Source organism: Alligator sinensis, unplaced genomic scaffold (assembly GCF_000455745.1).
Source record: "Alligator sinensis unplaced genomic scaffold, ASM45574v1 scaffold1086_3, whole genome shotgun sequence".
Taxonomy (NCBI): domain Eukaryota; kingdom Metazoa; phylum Chordata; order Crocodylia; family Alligatoridae; genus Alligator; species Alligator sinensis.
The window spans coordinates 30,735-45,006 of record NW_005841975.1 but is presented as its reverse complement, the minus strand read 5'-3'; the positions used below and the strand labels follow the sequence as shown (position 1 = coordinate 45,006).

The window sequence follows — 14,272 nt, the reverse complement described above, 5'->3', positions numbered from 1 at the left end:
CCCACCCCCCCCCCCCCCCCCCCCCCCCCATAGACTTACCTGCAAGGAACTGCTGTGCAGGCTGCCTGGCTGTGTTTCTGGTCACATGCATGTGTTGTGGGCATGCACATGCATGCAGCACACCCCTGCATCCTGCTCCTGGCAGCCCCTTGCAGGCTGGAATGCTGCCAGCCTGCAAGGGGCACCCCACCATCATGGGCAACTGGTTCCACCTTAGTCAGGGGGGGCACGTGCCCTCCCAGTGACCAGGGGGTCCCCCTGCGGCCAATCTCACTGGGGGGGGTGGGCCATGGCTGCTCCCTGCCTGGCACTTGCAGGGGGGGCACTGGTGCTCCCGCCTGCCCCCCTCCACCCGTCGCCTAAGCGGTGAGCGTGGCTGGTCAGGGGGTGCATGTGTACTCCCATACATCCCCTATGCGTTGCCAGTGTCCACCGCTTCCTGTGGATCCCTGTACGGCACTGCAAATCCAGGACAAATTCTGTCCCTGAGTTGTGTAGCCCGGGACCAGGACTTGAGGTTCCCACCCAGTTAGGGACAGATGGTCACCCTATACCGGATACTGATCTTTATACTAGACTAAAAGCACTGTGCAGAAAGTGGTATTCCAGATGGGCCCCTGTAAAACAATAGAAAACTGCAGGAGAGAGACTAAACACTAAGCAAGAGATGCAGGGTTTATTTAGCTGGACTTGGGCTCTTGTCATCAAGTAATGCATCTTCCAACAAAGCAGCTGTCACCCTGTTCATGTAATTAAAGCAGGAGGTTAGAGGTTCTTTTTACCCAGCCAAATACCTGTCACAATATACAATCTAGATTGTGTGCTTAATAAGCACGTGGTGCCCTCCTTTAACTAGTCATGTCTCTGCTGGTAAACCATTCTATTAAATTACAAGCTAAATGCTGAGTTAAATGAGAATTATATTTAAGCATCTGTGTAAAATGGGCAACTTAAAATTGGTTCCTAAAACAAATACTGTGCAAGTTTCATTATAGGTATTGTGCATGTAAACTGTAAACCCTAATGTCTAAAATTTTAAACCAAAAATCCAGGGAGACTTAGAAAGCTAAAGTTATACCTCCAGGTTCAACCATAACTCGGTTATATTTTAATTCTGTATTATTATTTTTTACGTTTAATGTCCTTGGGTTTCTTTGATATTAAAAAAATTAATAAATAAAAATGTATTGCCCATTTGAGTGAATTAGGTATTTGTATCCAATTCTGTCCTCAGAAGCATTTTCATCTATATATAAAAATCCTGTCTGATTTGAGCCCCATGACAAAAATGAAAGATTTTGAAATACCAACAGGAACTTTGCACCTTGATACACTATTAAAAAAATAAATAAATACTATATTTGCACAGCTTGCATCCTTCAAACATTTGTCTTCAGTGTCAGATGCCTCTGCAATACTTAAAATAACCACATACAAAGCAAGAATTTGTTAAAAATGCATCTGATTAGAGGGCAACTTTCTACTTTTTCCATATGGTGTTTTATTCAGCTGCCCAAAATACTTAATCTTTCTGTCAGGTGCTTCAGATCATGACGTCTTCCATTTAGAAAGGTATAGAGCATCTAGGAAACAAATGCAAAAAAGCAAAGTAACAAACAGAGGGCCTTAGAGCAGCTGCTCTGGTATTTTAGCACTTCATGTATGATCAGCAGGAAGCAGAAAACCGAAGACTGGATTTAGGAATGCATTTCCAAGAGCAAAGGCAATTAAAATTTGAAGAGCAGCACTGATACCTTAGTTATTTAGAAGGGCGGAGAGCTCAGAATTATCTGAAGTATCACTGCCATCTGTGTTTGGTTAATATATTTTTCCCTTGCAGGTTGTTAGAAACAAGCCAGTAGCAAGACAAGCACCTGGCAAGCGGAAATGCAATTGTCGGCAGGAGATGAGGACCACCCAGCTTGGCCCTGGGCGTTTCCAGATGACTCAAGAAGTTGTCTGTGATGAGTGTCCCAATGTCAAGTGAGTGTGAGATTTCTGCTTTGTATGAAACTGGCCACTAGATGGGGAAAGAACATGTGTGCCTCTAATAGTTGAACACTTTAAAATAACCCAATACAAATACATATTTTTTTTCTTAAATAATGCTTCTGATTTTAGAGGGCAGTTCTCCTTCTGCTTACTCAGACTGATCTATTGCTAGCTGCAGATTGGCAGAAATCAGCAACCATGAGTAGAGGTGACAGATTTGTGAAGAAGAGTGAAGCAAATATACCTCACCTGTAGCAATGGTGTTGGTTGTAGACATGTTGGTCTAAGGCAGACAAGGTTCTTTGGGTAAACTTTTTTTGGCTAAATCTGATGTCCTTTATTAGACCAAATCTGCTTATCTTTTATTAGACCAACTAAAATAAGTTAGTCTAATAAAAGATATCAGATTTACCCAAAGAGCCTTGTTAGCTGTAACAAGACTTTTGACATGGTCTCCCATGACATCCTTACAAGTAAGCTAAGGAAATGCAGTCGGGACAAGAATTACTGGGAAGTGGGTACATAACTTCTCTGGATAATCAGACTCAAAAAATAGTTGTCGAATGCTCAAATGTCTTGCTCCAAGAAGATATCAGGAGGAGGAACCCTGGGGACTGTCCTGGGCCTGGTGCTGTTCAGTATTTTATTAATGATTTGCAGCACAGAATCGAGTATACACTTGTAAATTTGCAGGTGACACCAAACTGGGGGAGTAGCAGATACTTTGGAGGACAGGATTAGCTTGAAAATGATCAATTGGAAAATGGTCTGAAAGAGATCAGAAGAAATTAAGTAAAGACAAGTACAAAATACAGCTGTTAAGATGGAAAAAGTACACAACTAATGACTGACTAGACCAGAAGTGGGCAAAATGGCGGATCCAACCAGCAGCTAGACTCCATCTCCCAGCAGCCCCTGCCCACATCACTGCAGCTGGTTTCCCTGGACACCCCAGTAGTGGCAGTGCTGTGACAGTGTATGGGCAGGGTTTCCATGGAGATTGGCCCCAGCAGTGCCGGCAGGGCACATGGCTGGGCAGGGAGCTCCTCCACAACTGGGGCTGGGATCTTGCAGTGGTGATAGCATGGTTCAGAGATGAAACACAGCCACGATCCGCTGCTTGCATGTCCCTGCCCAGGGCATGTGGGCAGTGGATCGCAGCTCTGCCCCATCTCTGGGCCACACTGTCACTGCTGCAGGATCCCGGCCCTGGAGCAGCTAACTGGGCAGCTGCCCTGCCACTCTTGGTGTCTCCATGGAAACCAACCACAGCAATGCGGGCAGGGGCTGCTGGGAAGTGGAATCCGCTATAGACTGGGCTTTGCCCATCCCTGGACTAGACTGTGTTGCTGTAGAAAAGGACCTGGGGGTTATAGTGCACCATAATTTGAATGTATGTCAATGTAGTATTCTGTCGTCGTCGTCGTCCCCCCCCCCAAAAAAAAAATCAGTTGTATACTGGGACGTATTAACAGTAGTGTCTTATTTAAAAGTCTAAGAAACATGACATGCAAGCAAAGGTTGGAAGAACTGGGATTATTTAGTTTGGAAAGAAGACAGCGCAAGGTGGTTGATTGCTAGTTTTTTAATAGAAAAAAGGCTTGTTATAAAGATAAGATGACCACAGGGGACAGGACAAGAAGTAATAGATTTAAATTACAACGATGGGAAATAAGGTTGTATAGTAAGAACTTTTTAACTATACAGGTGGTTAGGTAATCCATTCTAGCGCTTAGAGAGGTTATAGAATCGCCATCATTTAACCTGTACATGAAAACTTCTGAATTCTCAGGACAAATGTTTGGACAGAGACAACGGTGCCTTGAGGAGGTTCAGATAAGATGTCCCTTTCAACTTTGTGTTTTTTTCCCTGTTTCTCTCTTGGGTAGAAGATGTGTATATATATTTTTTTTAATCTTGGCTTTCCAGCCTCATTCTCCCTGGACTAATCCTCAATTCAAATAGGTTATTTTTCATTTGTGGCATCTCTGGATCCTGAGGTAGTTTCAGTAGCTTACACTTTGCAGCTTTATAATGGTTAGCCATAGAAGTAAGAAAAAGGCAATGCTTCTTTGAACACTAGGCAAACTGGAGTGCAGTCATGATGTGAGCAGTTTGAGAGAAGCTGTGGTTAACTGTGGGAGCAGTCCTTAATAGTCTGATAAAATGAAATAAGAATTGCCAATGTGAGCAGTCTTCTGCCTGCTGTTCCTCTCATCTCCCACTTGATTTCCAGGCTTGTGAACGAAGAACGAACATTGGAGGTGGAGATAGAGCCAGGTGTGAGGGATGGCATGGAGTATCCTTTCATTGGAGAAGGTACAATAGTAGCTGCTGCTATGCTTTGTTCTGCTTGTGCTATTTCCCTGGCTATACTGGGATCATGTCTAGCAGTAAGGATCCTTGGGCATGCTGTGGAGGATTGTTTCGAACAGGAGTCAGCAACCCATTGACAGATCTGGCCTGCAGAGCTGTTTGATCCAGCCCAGAGCCAAGGGGCTTCTGCAGCATTTCGGCAGCAGGGGCTTTACCCAAGCAGTAGGTAGAAAGTAGCAGCTGCATTGCAGTGGCTCCAACTCTAACAGCAGCAGTGCAGGCTGGGTGAGAAGTGGTGCGTGCTTAGAGCTGGGTACAGTTAGAGCGGCCCCCTGCTGGAAAACCTGCCAACCCCTGTTTTGCAGCATATCGTTTTTAAGGGGTTGGTATGTCCTGTGCATAGTTTGGCAGTCCAGAGCAGGGGTGGTCAAAAAATGGCCTGGAGGCTGGATCCTGCCCACCGAGGGATTTTGTCCAGGTGTGTGACAGGACAGGAGCAGCACAGTGGCCAGACTTGCTTCCTGGCAACCCCCATGGCAGCGGCTTGCTCTGCTCGGCTGACAGTGTCCACCACCACCATCAAACCCTGTCCTGCTACCCAAGCATCCTGGCTTGTCTGCCTTGCACCCACCACTGGAGACCCTGAATATAGAGCAGGTCGGTGGGCAGGTCTCCATGGAGACTGACCCGGGACTCCCATGGTCAGGGCACGCTTGGCCAGATGGATGGGATGAGGCTGTGGGTGGGCATGGGGCAGCATCCAGGAGTGGAATAGACAGACAAGATCGGGATTGTGAGGCGGCAACACTATGGGGTCCAGGCCCAGGGCAGAGCCACAATCCATTCCTTGCATGTCCCTGTCCACAGAACCAGTGCCTATTGCAGAGGCGTGCAAGGAATGGATTGCCCCGCCTGCCCATCCTGCTTCTGGACACTGCTTTCCTCACCACCACCCACTGCCCCATCACATCCATCTGGCTGAGCACACCCTGCCTGTGGGAAGCCCAGACCTGTCTCAGTGGAGACCCTTCCCACCCACTCCATCCAGCACCCCCAGCAGTGGGTGGGGCAGATGTCCCAGGGCCAGATAGGATCAGTTGCCACCACCCCTGCCCCGCTTTAGGCACTCCATTAAGGAAGTGGCCTGTAAGCGGGGATTTCTTCATTTAAGAACCATAAAGACTTTACAGCTTATGAGAACACAAAACTAAGTCTGCGAGTGATAGGGCTTGCTATGCTGCCAGGCAAATTGGGTATTTGCAGATGCAATGCCAGTTAGGATTATTAACAGGTCATGTAACATACCACTTATAACTTACTTCACAGGTGAACCTCATGTAGATGGGGAGCCAGGTGACTTGCGTTTCCGCATAAAAGTTCTCAAGTAAGTAACCTCCACTAAATCACTTCATTTCACTTCTTTAGATTATTAAGAGGAAGCTTGAGAGTGACTCTCCTATCAATGATGGCAGTTCAGATGTCATGTACATAACCTAAAGTCAGTGAGTGAGATCAGAGAGCCAGTCATCTAACCGTTTTGGCAGAGGACTGGAGTCAGGGCTGTGCAGTGACTCAAGTGCTGTGGGTATCGAGAAACTATTGCCTAGAAGCTAATCGGATATTTTCCTTTTTTTGTTTTGTTTGGCCCAGTATTTGGGAGTGAGTTGGTAGATGCTAGCTGAGTCTCATGGAATGGTTGGATACGCCTTTCCTCCTCTAGCTTCATGCAATGAAATATACCTCCTTATTACAAGAGAAAGTTGTTGGATGAGTCATATATATGACACGCCTTGGCACTCCGTGTCCCAGGAACTGAAAGCTCCTTAGTAATGCACATATTGAGTGCAGGAAAAGGAAGCCATGTCTGTGAATGCATGTCTTATCCACCCTTCTGTGAGTTGTGAGCTTTCCACACTTATTCACAAATTGAGGGGGGTGAGCTAGACGCCCCGACTCTTGTAGGAGAGAGGCACGAAGCTGAAGTTGCTATGTTTTATTCACAGACACCCAGTCTTCGAAAGAAGAGGAGATGACTTATATACAAATGTGACTATCTCGCTGGTCGAGGCATTGGTAGGCTTTGAAATGGATATCGCACATTTAGATGGGCACAAGGTGAGGCAACGGTTTACTCTCGTTCACTAGGAGCAGAATCTTAGTGACGAGTTCCTCAAGCCCCACAAGGATTTGTCCAGTGCTGCAGTTCCATCTGTTGACCATGTACAGTCTTGTCTCAGTGCTAGAGATAAAAATGCCTATTTTGATTTATTTGGAAGCTGCAAGTGAGGAAAATCCACGATTAGCTGGAAGGGGCAGCTCTGGCAAGTGGTGTCTTAAAATTTGTCAGTGTTACAATATGTCCTGGAAGTGATGCTCTCTTGGTCCCTGTGCATGCTGTTGGCTCTGTGGAGAATTTGTATTGAGTGTGGAGTGGAGTTTAAGAAATCAGGAGTTGTTCTGAACCATTTTTTTTTTTTTTTTTTTTTTTTTTAAAGATATTTTTGCCTTCCAGGTTCATGTTGCTCGGGATAAAATCACAAAACCTGGGGCCAAGCTGTGGAAGAAAGGAGAAGGTCTTCCAAATTTTGATAACAACAACATCAAAGGCTCACTAATAATAACCTTTGATGTAGAATTCCCCAAAGAGCAGCTAACAGACGAACAACGGGAAGGTATGTGCAATGTTGTGTCAGAGAGTCATGCCCAATAAGACTTGGATCATATAACTAAGATCATGGCCTGCAGTACTCGGGGAGGAATTCTCCCTTTCTCTGCACATGTGGACAACACAGTTGGCTTGGTATCTGAAGAAGTGCTTCTTGTCTCAGCTGCAGTTGGAAAGATACTGGATGAGATTTAGGTGTACTATTGATCTGATACTTGTATGGCAGTTGGCAAGTCTGAAACTGCTTTGTAGTGCTCATCTATGTACAATGTGGCGGGCTAAGACTGGACCTTGCTGTTACTAGAATGGGATCTCAGATGTAGTAATTTATTTTTGTGAGCCTTGTATAATGATAGGATCGGCAGGGTCCTCAAGGGTCATCTTAAGGGACTTCCTTTTCTTCTGTTTCTGCAAAGAGGTTTAGATTGGAACTGCCCTCCAAGACCAGTCAGTCTCCCCATAGCCCAGAGGTCCTTCAGGTGTTACCCCTCATCTCATTATGGCATTTGAAGTCAATGGTCTGGATTTCCAGGTCGTCCAAGGAAATGTCTCACTAAAGAGACGGGCAAGAGGCTCCAGTAGGGGCTATCACCAAAACTTCCAGGTTCCCCTTGCCCGTGTTAATGCTGTAGAAGCAGGGAGCATGAAAGTGAACTTAGAGTACCAGAATGACTTTGTCCAGACACACATTCATGGAATCATAGTAAAATGGGGCTGGGAGAGGAGCTGTTGGTATGGCAGCACCTTCTGAGGATGACACACCCAAGTTTAGTTCCCACTTCAGCCTTAGAAGTTTTAAATGCACTTTTCCTACCACCCAGAAAAATGCCCTTATCTCACTAGGCAAGAGGTTTATTCTCTGCCCTTCCAGCTGAAACTGTTCTTCTGCACAATGAAGAATGTAAAACTCATTGGACCAAAAAGAGAGCAAAATGGGAGCACGAAACCTGAGGAGGCAGGGAGCACGTTGGTACTGTGTCACTTGGTCCCTCCACCAAGACCTTTGGATCTGACCCTGGGTGCTGCGGCAGTTCTGCTGATCTCATGTCAGGAAGCTGATTTCTAATCTCAGGATTCTGTCGGAGTATCTTCAGGAAAGCAAAATGACACATGCTTTGTCTGCTCCATCCTACCCCCACCCATGTTTTGCAACCTAGGCCCTTAGGAAGAAGAGGTGAAAGTCTGTTTGTCTTTCCTTTAACACAGTGACCCATTTAGGTGGAAGATTGCATTTTCAGTGCTGGCTCATACTTCTGTCCCTTATGCCATCATAGCTGATATTTCACTATCAGATAAGAAGTGGAAACTATGTCAGAGTACAACTTCATGTTAATCTATTAAGTATGTATAAATGACTGTACTAAGAATGGTATCTTATTTACATTTTTTTAAAAGGAAACAGACTCTATCACTTCTTTCCTGGTGAAGTGACTTATTTCCAGGAGCCAGAGCATACCCTGGATTCAACTATCTTCCCAGCCAGTAGGGTAAAGGAATGGTATATTGGGTAGTGCACATGGGAGAAAATGAAGCATCTCCTCAACTGCCTCCTTTGTCCTTACCTGCAGTGTTGTGAAGTCTAGAGCATAGGTTACTGTTTCATTGGGTCTCTTGGCCTTTTTCTTATTTAGTCTGTTACCTGTAGTCCAGCAGAATATTATGACAGCATATAACCTCACTTCACCAGAATTAAGGTAATATTTCAGCCCAACTGAAACAGAGGTGCAGCAGTTTGAACTGTTCAGTGAGGTTATATTGTTTAAATGTACCAGGTGCCACCTGGGGCTTGGGCAATGGAGACTTTCCAAATGCCTCTTGTATCCTCAGGGCAAATAGGTAAAGGGGGTCTGTGGCCCATGTTAACTCTTCTCCTTTTTCTTTTGCAGGTCTGCAACAGTTATTGAAACAAGGATCGGTGCAGAAGGTGTACAATGGACTGCAGGGATATTAACATGGGGACAAACTGGACTTGATTGAAAATGAAAAATGAAACCAGTGATATTTATCTGCAGTCTTTCTTGCTGCCTATTGTGGAATGAAGAAGAGGGGGGAGGGTAGAGTAAACAAGTCGTATTTTTTTGTAAATGGTGCAAGTGCTCAGATGGTTTATGGAAAACATGGCCCTTTGCAGGATATAACTGGTGCTGCCTATAGAGTTCCTTCCATGTACTGGAGCAGAGAGGAGGCTCCCTGTGCAGAAAAATGTTGGGGAGGGGGTTTTAAATTTAGTGCATATTGGAAGTTCTGGTTTTTAAATATATTTTGATGTTACTTTTTTGACCCTCTCAAAGTATCTTTGTAGTTTCTTCTGCCTCTTGTGTCCCTCCTGCTAATCTTCCCTGACTACTTAGTCTCTCTTCTGCCTACCTCTCTCTCCCCATCCCTGTATAATATAACCTAGTTGGTTATATTATGGAGCAGGAGCTAATTTATTCTTAGAAATGAACTGAATGAGAGCCTGTAAGAACTACAGGTGACTGCTGTTGCTGCAGAGACCTTGGCCCTGTATATCAATCCTATCCTAATTCTCAGATAATTCTTAAGCTCTCAGTATTCACACTTTCTTCAAATGCTGTAAAGACCAAACTCAATTTCAAACTGGGAATGAGCCATCTTCACCCATCCTCTGCTGTACATGACCCTGCAAAATGGCTCAACAGACTCCTTCTGTGACCAGTATGGAAACATTTGCCCACCACCTTGTTCACAAATGCTTGGCTGGAACAATTTGTGTATCTCCTGCCTTTCATCCTCCATGAGACCAGGCACAGCTGGTACCACTGAAATAGTTAATGAAAGTGTGTGGCAAACTGGTTGTGTATTAAAACTACAGTGGAGGCATTTCTCCTGGAAGCAACTGTTTTCTGAAGAAGGCTCAGTTGTAATGAAAATAAGCTTGTGCCTCTGAGCTGTAATCCCACATGGCAGTTAGTATTAGCCAAAAGCCTTGCAGCCTCTTTCACCTCTTTCAGAGGAAGAGGTCTCTTTTTCTGGGAAAGGCTTCTCTTTTCCCTTCCTGTGCTCACTGAGGAGGAAGTGGAGGCTCTTTTGACTCGGTTTGGATGTCTTGGTAGGTCTGCCTTCATGTACTCTTCATTGCACTTAGGAAGAAGGAGTTGGAAAAAGCCATGAGGCAGACCTGAGCACACCCGTGGGAAAGTTTGTTCTGTGGTACTTCATTACAGGCATGTAACCAGGGTGCATGGGTAAGAGAAATTACAATGAGTCTTTCCCATGTGTGGGTAACAACTCTTCTTTCTACTCAGGAGCTAGTGCTGTTTGTCTGACACCAACAGGCTACCAAACTAGTTGGGATCCGCAAAGAGAGGTCCAGTTAGGCTTTTCTCCTTCCAGTTCCCTTTCAGGTGTGCTGGTTTGGCCTAGCCAGCCACTTCCATTCAAACAACATTGCTGAGGGTGTCTAGCTGCTCATGCCGTCAGCCTGTCAGTTCCATGGATGATCCAAAGGGTTGTGGTTCTGTATTAATATGGTAGTATCTGATGCACCACTTTGTTGCACAGCTATAACACCCATATAGTAAGGCTTTAAAGCTGCCCAGTTCAACCTTGCCCTCAACATGAACAGTCATCACCATCTCTTGCTTTGGTAGAGATGCTTTAAAAATGAGAAGACATTGTTCCTACCCCAACTTCAAGGGGCATGTAATATACTGGGGGCTGCAGCAAAGCTGTAGCTCTGTGAAGCTGGCAGCGTGTCTGTGAGGCTGTGTAAACTAGGGGCTGATGCTGTCATTTCTGCAGTGTTTGGTTCAAGCCTGTGGTAAGACACCTTTGTGTATATGAGACAAAAATTAAATATAGCAAGCCAAGATGTGAGAGGAAATGGAAAGGAACAAATTATGCAGTTTTATGCTTCTCCATTTTTCTTATCTTGGACAAAAGGCTTTCTGTGAAACTTTTTTTCAAGCCTTAATAATTAAAAACAATCCACATCCTGTTACTGTTTGGGGGCTGGACTCGATGATCTTCCGAGGTCCCTTCTAGCCCTAATGTCTATGAAATACTATCAGGAAATCTTCCTGGAGGCTGAAATTTTCTTCCTCTGGACCAGTGAACAAGCATTAAAAGGACACCTCATTTACCCAGAAGCAGCCCCTTTTCATGAGGATGTTTGGGGTGGTCCTTCAAGGCTCTCCCAGTGGGAACGAACAGACAGGTTTTGTCCACTAATAGCTCTGCCTGAGTTGATGCTAATGTCCATTTCTGCACTGAGTCGATGTCTCTCTAACTGAGACTTTGCCTCAGGATTTTTCATTATTCTGCAAGGAAACCTGTCTCCATGTGCCAGTTTGCCTTTGTCCCCAGTGTGACTTGCTTTTCATGATACTGCAGACCCATTTCTCGTTCCAGGCAGTGCTCTTTGACGTCTCTCTTTTTTTTTTTTTTTTTTTCTTGCCAGTTCCATCGTGTCTGCAGTGGTCTGTCCATGACAAGGTGGATGCATGATGTTCAGCAGTCAGAGACAAGCAGTTGGACAGTGATTTATTTCATTTCCTATGAGTGTTAACTCGCTGTGTGACAGTGACATTCTCCAGCACAACCACCAGTTCCAACAGAGCTTGCTGTTAGATGACCTGTTGATGGTCCATCCATTCAAATAAGAGTTTTATTTCAACTGTTTTCTGAGAAGCTCCCTTAGTATCTCTAAGGATCTGGCTTGCCCCATCACTGTTCTGGTTTTAGTCTGGTTGCCTAAGGAAAGATTTTGTAAGTTGCGTCTCATTTAGAAATTTCTCGGGTATTGACCAGGGGCACTAATCTATGTGACCATGGTGGGATGTGCAAGCTGTTTCATACTGCCCTGTGTCTTGTTCTAGTGAAGTTTTACCTTCTGGAGTATGAATATTCGGTAAGCCTCCTGGACTTTCCAGTCCAGTCTACCACAAACCTGGCCTTTTCAATGGATTCAAAGGACTTGATCTTTGCTGGCAAAAGGAGAAAAATCACAGTGTCTCAGCTATGGACCTGTTGGAGCTCCTTGTAAATGGATTTGGACCTGATCAAGAGCCCTACTTTGTTGAAGGTTCAAGTCTCAGTTTTGGGAGACTTGTAACATTTTTTCCCTTTCTTGTTGCCTTCTCATATTTCGTAACTCCTGAAAGCTGCTTCACTCCAGAGATGCTGTCAGGAAACCAGTAGAAAGTGGTACAGAGGGAGAATCCCTGAATCTCCTTATCTCAAATATGTGCAGGAGTCTTCCCCATATCTTGTTTTCCTGTTAGCAGTTGCATTGGCCAGAAGTGTTAGCCAGTTCAGGAGCCTTATCCAGCAGCAATCCTGTAAGCATTTTTTTTTTTCCCCTCAGAAGAAGTGAACTTTAGACTTGCACCAAGCCATCCCTATTACCTGTTCTCAGGTGGATACATTCAGTAGCTGGTCAGGCCTAGGGATTGTTCGTAACAGCTCTGCTTCCTGTGAGCACTCATCTAGTGATGCAGGATTGGAATAGACGTCACATCCAGTCCCCTGAGTTTGCAGGCAGTTGCTCCACTACGTGGTCATTTTGCAGGCAGAGCTGCACAGTGCTACTTTTGAGTGCCATGGACCATTACTCCTCATCAGTAGGCTTTAGTAGGCTTTATCTCCCACTTCATAGCATGCATATGGTTCTGGTTGATTTTTCTCTCTCTCTCTCTCTCTTGTTTTTTCCTTCATTAAACCCCTTTGTATGGTAGAGAAGGAGAAAAAGAAAAGTAAGCAAAGCTGCACTCAAAGCAGAGTTAGTTGTTTCTTGGCCTGGTGCTCTATTTTAATTTTCCTTCCTTTTTTGTGGAGGTTGGCTGCATCCCTGCTGCAATGGAGTTGGGAGTGGGAGGGAGAACAGGGCTTGTTTCCACGACTGCATTCTTTCTGTGTGCCAGTGTTGTTTCATGAGCTCCAGCCCAGGGCCTCAAAGCAAATTGTGGTAACTTCCAAGCAGAGGTGGAAACCTCCTTCCTTTCTCCCTTCCAGAGTGCTCCTGGGGACGGAGGGAGATCTAGGATCCCTTCACATTGGGCTCTGCGCTTAATGTAAATCTGCATTTTTATTATGTATAATTCATGCTGTAGGAGATCACAGATGCCTGCTTCCTGCTTTGCACGCCCCACTTGATCTCCTGCTCTGCTTCCTGCCTTTCCTGCCTTATCTGCCCCACACATGCGCACGTGCACTACCCATGCCAGTTGTGGTATGTGGACCGCCTCTGTTCCACAGCGAGGTTTTGAAAAGGAACGTGGTTGTCCAAGATGCATGGATTCAGGGAGCAGATTTGTCATCTTTTTGGCAAGCAGGGTGAAAGCAAAGGCAGCAGTCCTGTAGGGACTTTGAATGACAGTTCCACAATCTAATAGGAAATAGTACCCACTTTAAGCCATGTATCGAGACGCCAGAGTCGATATAGCCTGAATGGCTGTGAAGCCCACACAGAGCACTGTCTTGTAACTTGCCCAAATTCGGTCTGATGTTAAAAGCTATTTCTGCGTGCAGGCCGCGACCTGCCAGCAGGTCATGTCCAGTAGCACGGGAAAAGCTGCTGCCGCCTGTGCTTGCGCAGAACAAAGGGGTCAGTGTTTTGTGGCTGATGAGGACCTGAGTGACCAGGAGGAGGGAGGTGCCAGTGTGGGGGTGAGCTGCTAGCTGCTCAGCACTGATGTATGTCTGCTGGGCCAAGCCTTGGCTTCCTGCTCAGAGCTCAACACCACCCTCAACACAGATATTGGCCACCAGCCAGCTTCCTTCCTCTCCCCATCCTGCACTTGTCACTGAAGCTGGCTCTGAGGAAGACCTGCTGAAGGCTGGGAAGCAAGAACACATTAGTGGCTCATGCAACTCCCTGCTCCTTAGCAGGGGCCCCTTTGACATTGCAGTGCAGCAAGGTATTGCACCCTTGCAGTGCCCTGCCCATGAGCTGGGCTCCAGGGTGCACTCTGGCCACTGGAGCTGGGATTGAAGTCTGTCCAGTAGATTTTTAGGGGTGATTGTGCAGCAGAAAAGGATCTAGGCATTCTAGTGGATCACAAACAATAAAAGCCAATAAGGCAATCTGTTGCCAGGTGGGCAACTCTTGGGGTGTCAATAAGAGCGATGCATGTAAACTTTAATTACTCTCCTCTGCTTCACACTGAAGTCTCAGTTGGAGGCCTGTGTCTGGTTCACCATATTGAAAGACATAGACAAATGAAGAGTCCAGAAGGGAGCAGAAAAGAGACAGAGGGTAGGAAATGTGACCTATAAGGGAACATTAAAAGACTGGGTTGGGTTTTTTTATTTTTGGGGTGGTGGTTTTTTTTTTTGGGG

General features: G+C 45.6%; 1 protein-coding gene across 3 annotated transcripts in view; it reads left to right on the top strand.

Annotated features, from left to right (window-relative positions):
- DNAJB11 (DnaJ heat shock protein family (Hsp40) member B11) overlaps window positions 1-14,243 on the top strand; it is a 25,636-nt gene extending 11,393 nt beyond the window's left edge. The window contains exons 5-11 of one of the 3 annotated variants that reach the window (XR_003093396.1): window positions 1,841-1,983; window positions 4,229-4,311; window positions 5,635-5,692; window positions 6,312-6,423; window positions 6,821-6,980; window positions 8,860-10,179; window positions 11,394-14,243. Coding sequence is in view for 1 of the 3 variants with exons in the window: in XM_006020992.3 (XP_006021054.1) it covers window positions 1,841-1,983; window positions 4,229-4,311; window positions 5,635-5,692; window positions 6,312-6,423; window positions 6,821-6,980; window positions 8,860-8,924 (621 nt within the window). In the remaining 2 variants the exon portion in view is untranslated. Of the gene's footprint in view, window positions 1-1,840; window positions 1,984-4,228; window positions 4,312-5,634; window positions 5,693-6,311; window positions 6,424-6,803; window positions 6,981-8,859 lie in introns of all 3 variants that reach the window. The other 2 variants (XR_001357805.2, XM_006020992.3) reach the window with 2 other exon arrangements.
- The last annotated feature ends 29 nt before the right edge of the window (window positions 14,244-14,272 follow it).